Consider the following 5,441-nt stretch of genomic DNA (forward strand, 5'->3'; position numbering starts at 1 on the left):
CCTCTTCAAAAGATCAAAGAAAAAAATTTTAAAAACCGGAAAAGACCTGCAGGTCTGCAAACCCCAATGGAGAACCGCCCTGCAGGCCTGCGTCCTTGGGATCTCAGGAGCAGACGACCCCAAATCAAATCTATCATGGGAAACCCCAGGGAAAGAAGGTTTCTTGCAGAGGATCAGGATTACTGGCTGCAGGGAAGTACCGGGGGAGGGGGCCCGGTCGGGAGGACTTTCCAGCCACTCAGCGTTCATCAAAAAGTTCCCTGTACATGACCCCAGTGGCTCATCGCAGGGAGTTTCTCTGATGAACCCGGGCGCGGGGTTTAGGCTTCTTTTTCCCCCTAGCAGAGGACGAGGCCAGTTCTCTTTTCTGGTCTGACTGGCTTGGAAATTCCCCGCGCCTGACCCCGCCCCGGAGAAATCCCCTGCCAGCGTTTATAGGGCGCCGCGGCGGCGCTGCGGAGCCCACAACAGTCCGAACCCGCCGTCCCGTCGGTCCTCGACACCGCGAGCAGCCAGCGCGCCGCGCAGCCCTTGGCCCGCGCACCTGGGGAGCAGCGCCCGAGCCCTCACCGCGCCATGTTCCAGCCCGCGGAGCCCGGCCAGGAGTGGGCCATGGAGGGCCCCCGGGACGCGCTCAAGAAGGAGCGGCTGCTGGACGACCGCCACGACAGCGGCCTGGACTCCATGAAGGACGAGGAGTACGAGCAGATGGTGAAAGAGCTGCGGGAAATCCGCCTCGAGCCTCAGGAGGCGCCGCGCGGCACCGAGCCTTGGAAGCAGCAGCTCACCGAGGACGGAGACTCGTAAGTGTCGCGGGCCCGGATGGCGGGGCCGGGCGGGGGCGCCGGGCCTGCAGCCCGAGGCGCGGGGCCTGCGCTGCGGCGGCGGACCGGGGTCGGTGCACCGACCCGGAGGCCGTGCAAAGGTGCACGGCTGCGCGCGGGGACCGGGGAATCGGGGATCGGGGCGGGTAACCGGGGCCGTGGTCTAGCAGCTCTGCCTTGCAGCCGCGCATACACACACACACCCCACACACCCCTTGCGGGTCCCCTCGGCTGGGGGCGGGGCTGCGGCGGGGACGCTAAGTCCCCGCTTGCATAAGGGGGGTGGGAGTTTCTGCCCCGCTGGCAGGCGCCAAGCGGCCGGGAGGGGAAGTACAGGGCGTTCCGGCCCGGCGAGAGGGCGGGGCGGTCTGGCCGGCGCCCGCCGCCTAAGAGGGGGGGCCCGGAAAGTCCCTGGGCGCCTGCCAGGAACACTCAGCTCATAATAACCTCGCGGAAAACACCGCGGCCTCGGCCTCCAGAAACCCCGACCTTGCGCAATCCCCCGCGGGCCGCGCCTCCCTGGGCCTCACGCAGCGCACTCACCAGCCCTGCGGGGTTTTCCCTCTCTTCCCCTCAGGTTCCTGCACTTGGCCATCATCCACGAAGAGAAGGTGCTGACCATGGAAGTGGTCCGTCAAGTGAAGGGAGACCTGGCGTTCCTCAACTTCCAGAACAACCTGCAGCAGGTACACGACTCACCCTGCCCTGTGCCTCTCTGACCCCGTTATAAAGCTGCAGCTAGCTCAGTTCCTCCCAATTATTTCTAAATTAACAATTCCTGGTCATTATCTGACCTAACCTTTCACAGCTGAATCAGCCAACATCCTAGAGAGGACAGAATATTCCATTGATTTGGGGAGGCCTTTATGAAGCCCACCTGGGGCCTCTGGTATTTTGCCTTTTGCCCCTTGTACCTCCCTGGGAGGAGCAGTACCCACTACCAGGATTTCTCTTGGGCTTCAAGGGAACACAGACTGTAGGTTGGATCCGTGGCTTATACTTTCTATCCCTCTTCTGTCTGTAGACTCCTCTCCACTTGGCAGTGATCACCAACCAGCCAGAAATCGCTGAGGCACTTCTGGAAGCTGGCTGTGATCCTGAGCTCCGAGACTTTCGAGGAAATACCCCCCTACACCTTGCCTGTGAGCAGGGCTGCCTGGCCAGTGTGGGAGTCCTGACTCAGCCCCGCGGGACCCAGCACCTCCACTCCATCCTACAAGCCACCAACTACAACGGTACGTCTGGCTGCCCTGCCCATCAGAGGGCAGGTGACGTGGGGAAGGGAGAGGTGGGCCGATTTAAGGAGTCCAAGCAAGGTTTAAACTCTCAACATGTGAAAAGTTGAGAACACGTGTATTCATGAAGGCCTATTTGATGCCTTACTAAAGTCCATCCAGAACCCAGATTCTGGGTTCTTCAAATTCAGAAGAATTTGTCCCTTAAAAGAATAGGTGAAAGGTTCTGCTTGAGAAGTGAGGGTTGAAACAAGGGGTTATATTTTCTTACTTTTGGTCTTCTAGGTCACACGTGTCTGCATTTGGCCTCTATTCATGGCTACCTGGGCATCGTGGAGCTGTTGGTGTCCTTGGGTGCTGATGTCAACGCACAGGTGAGTGCCTCACGCCTTCAGATGGAGTGCATCAGGCTCCCAGCCCTCCTCCATATGATCCCGTGCTTTTGTTGCAAGCAGAAACCCCAAACTCAGCCATAAGCCTCTCAAATTCCTTTTGGTTTTAGGAGCCGTGCAATGGCCGAACTGCCCTCCATCTCGCGGTTGACCTGCAGAATCCCGACCTGGTGTCGCTCTTGTTGAAGTGTGGGGCCGACGTCAACAGGGTCACCTACCAGGGCTACTCCCCGTACCAGCTCACCTGGGGCCGCCCAAGCACCCGGATACAGCAGCAGCTGGGCCAGCTGACCCTAGAGAACCTTCAGATGCTGCCCGAGAGCGAGGATGAGGAGAGCTATGACACGGAGTCAGAGTTCACAGAGGATGAGGTGAGTCCCGATAAACTTGTTTGTGGCTCTGCGAAAAGGAAGAAGAGTGGCCATTCTCCCTCTACTTTCTCAGGCCCCTAGAGCTCCTCCTTATCCTGAGGGTCTCAACATAATGAGGCTCTCAAACTTGAGTGTCCCTAAGCAGTATCCCAAGAGTATGTCTTTTTTTGTTGTTGTTTTGTTTTGTTTGCTCTTTCTGAAGGAGAGGATCCTTAAAGGAAAACTCCCTCAGCCCAGGAAGTTAATTTATATTCAGGTTATAGAGGGAGTCTAAGAATACTTGAGTTATTTCCAGTAGCAGCCCTCACCATCATCCCAGTACCCTTGGCAAAGCTCTGGAAGTTTAACCTACCTTATTTTCTCTTTTTAGCTGCCCTATGATGACTGTGTGCTTGGAGGCCAGCGCCTGACGTTATGAGCTTCGGAAGGTGTCTAAAAGAACGTGGACTTGTATATTTGTACAAAAAAAGAGTTTTATTTTTCTAAAAAAAAGAAAAAAGGAAAAAAAAAAAAGGATATACTTATAACCACACTGCACACTGCCTGGCCCAGAACATTTTACTCTGGTGGATTAGCCCTCATTTTGTTATTTTCATGAACTTTGGAAGAGGGGCAAGAAGGATCATTGGAATTCAGAGAAAACCTCTTTTAAATGTCACCTTTGGTGGAGTTTTAAGGAAAGGTTATTCAAAATTTGATGAAAGGACTATATTTTATTTATTGTGCTTTTTGGTTGAATCACCATGGATTCAGTGGCTGGGGCCAGTTGTATGGAGTAACATATAACAGGTGTGTTGTTAAACCTGTCAGTGGGGTGGGGTTAAAAGTCGCTACCTGTCAAGGTTTGTGTTACCCCCTGTAAATAGTGCACATAGTGTATTTTGTTGGTAATTATTTTGGTACTTTTAAGATGTATATTTATTAAACAGATTTTTACAAACAGCCTTATCGTGATCACTTCCTCTGGGCTGCTGTGGGGCTCCTACACTGAGAGTCATTCGATCCCCAGGTGGAGGCGGAGAGTTGTGTGGGAGGACTCACCTCAGGCAGCCATGGAACCCTTTCAGAGAGCAACTTCTCCCACTGTCTACACCAGCCTCGCAGGGCCGGGGCCCAGTGCGTGGGCGGGAAGGCTGTTGCATGGTTATAGGAAACACCATTTTCAGGCCACTTGGTCTACAGCTGGAAGGTTCTTTATTGTCACCTGCTTTCATCTTCTTGATTTAAACTATTCCAGGACCTTACTTCTGCTTTAGGAAATTATTTTGGCCAAGAGGAGTATGCTGAATTCACATTTTCTAGAGCTGGGAAAGATCTCCCCTATGATACTGGAAGTTCCTGAAGACATGGGCTTAGGAGTAGGACTGCACTGACAAGTGTTAGCAGGTGCCTACCTCTGAGCCTCTGTTTCCTCGTTTATAAACTGGGCTGTCTGAAAAATTGCACGAGACTATCCACATGAAAAGTATAGCGGAATACCAGGCCCACAGTACTAAAGAAAAATACAAACCGTTGCACAACATTCTGTATTTCACATGGGAAGGAACCAGTCCAGAGAGAATGTCCTGTTCAGGGTCACCTTGCAGGACAGGCAGGTGGTTAAGTTAGTTGATACACTCTTGTCTTCAGATGGTTAACAGTTTTTAAACGCCATCTACCTGCAAATCAGCCTCTTTTACTGTTATCAGCTGAAGTATAAAATTGATAATAAAGGCTGGAAAAGTCTTTTCATCAGCTCAGTCTAATTCTACTGAATGATTCTACAGAAGCAGATGATTTCACAAGACATCAGTAACTTGTGAAGTTTGGGTTTAGGTGCTTTCAAAGTTTTTATCCCTAAAATGCATCTCTTGCCTAGATAGAAGTACAGGGAAGTTTAGGGAAGTTTATGGCATTCTGTAAAACGCAGAATGGGGTATCAATACAACTCATGTACTTTGGCTTACGCCTAAGAAAACATTACCATTATGTTATCCTTTTCCTGACCCACAAATGATGTCAAAATCAAGTGAATATGATGATCACCTTCCTTTCAGACCAAAAAGGAGCCAATACCTCGTGGGTCTTTCATATATAAAGAGTATCACTGTAGACTGAACTGTCTGGTCAAAGCCAGCTCTGTCCCCCTCCTGCAGCTCAGTCGTCTGGAGCTGAGCACTGTGGTGGGCCCCTACCAGTCTTGTCTTCTCTCAGGTGCTCCAGGACCCTCACTAAAATTCCTTGTCCCTCTCAGAGCACCTGAACACAGGTGTTACATAATCTAACGCATGAATGTCAGGTTCAGCTCTCCGCTGACACACAGAAGAGGTAAGAGGGGTAAGGGGAGGGATATCCATCTCCGATCTCAAAGAACAAAGGTTGGAAATTGGCTCCCAATTTTGGAATGATGCGTCTTAACGCATCTCAGTCAGACATGCCTCTTTTTCCCCCTGTGATGGTGTTGAAGGTACAAGTCACTCCAGTTCTGTGCTTGGAGGTTGGAGAAACAGGGCAAAGGGATGTGACCCACTCTTCCTCAGCCTCCTTGGGGACCGGCTTTTGTGTAGAGGTGTCACCTTCCATGCTCACAGAGGGGCCTCTTCTGACCTTCCATGCTCACAGAGGGGCCTCTTCTGACCC

The 5,441-nt window shown here is 52.3% G+C and overlaps 1 protein-coding gene across 1 annotated transcript; it reads left to right on the top strand.

Annotated features, from left to right (window-relative positions):
- Nucleotides 1-378: 378 nt before the first annotated feature.
- NFKBIA (NFKB inhibitor alpha) lies at nt 379-3,764 on the top strand. The gene is made up of 6 exons (XM_060098168.1): nt 379-803; nt 1,402-1,510; nt 1,849-2,059; nt 2,345-2,433; nt 2,562-2,822; nt 3,193-3,764. The coding sequence occupies exons 1-6, from the start codon at nt 577-579 to the stop codon at nt 3,238-3,240; spliced, it is 945 nt and encodes a 314-aa protein (XP_059954151.1). The 5' UTR covers nt 379-576; the 3' UTR covers nt 3,241-3,764.
- The last annotated feature ends 1,677 nt before the right edge of the window (nt 3,765-5,441 follow it).

The sequence above is a fragment of the Mesoplodon densirostris genome, chromosome 4, assembly GCF_025265405.1.
Source record: "Mesoplodon densirostris isolate mMesDen1 chromosome 4, mMesDen1 primary haplotype, whole genome shotgun sequence".
In the NCBI taxonomy this organism is placed as follows: Eukaryota; Metazoa; Chordata; class Mammalia; order Artiodactyla; family Ziphiidae; genus Mesoplodon; species Mesoplodon densirostris.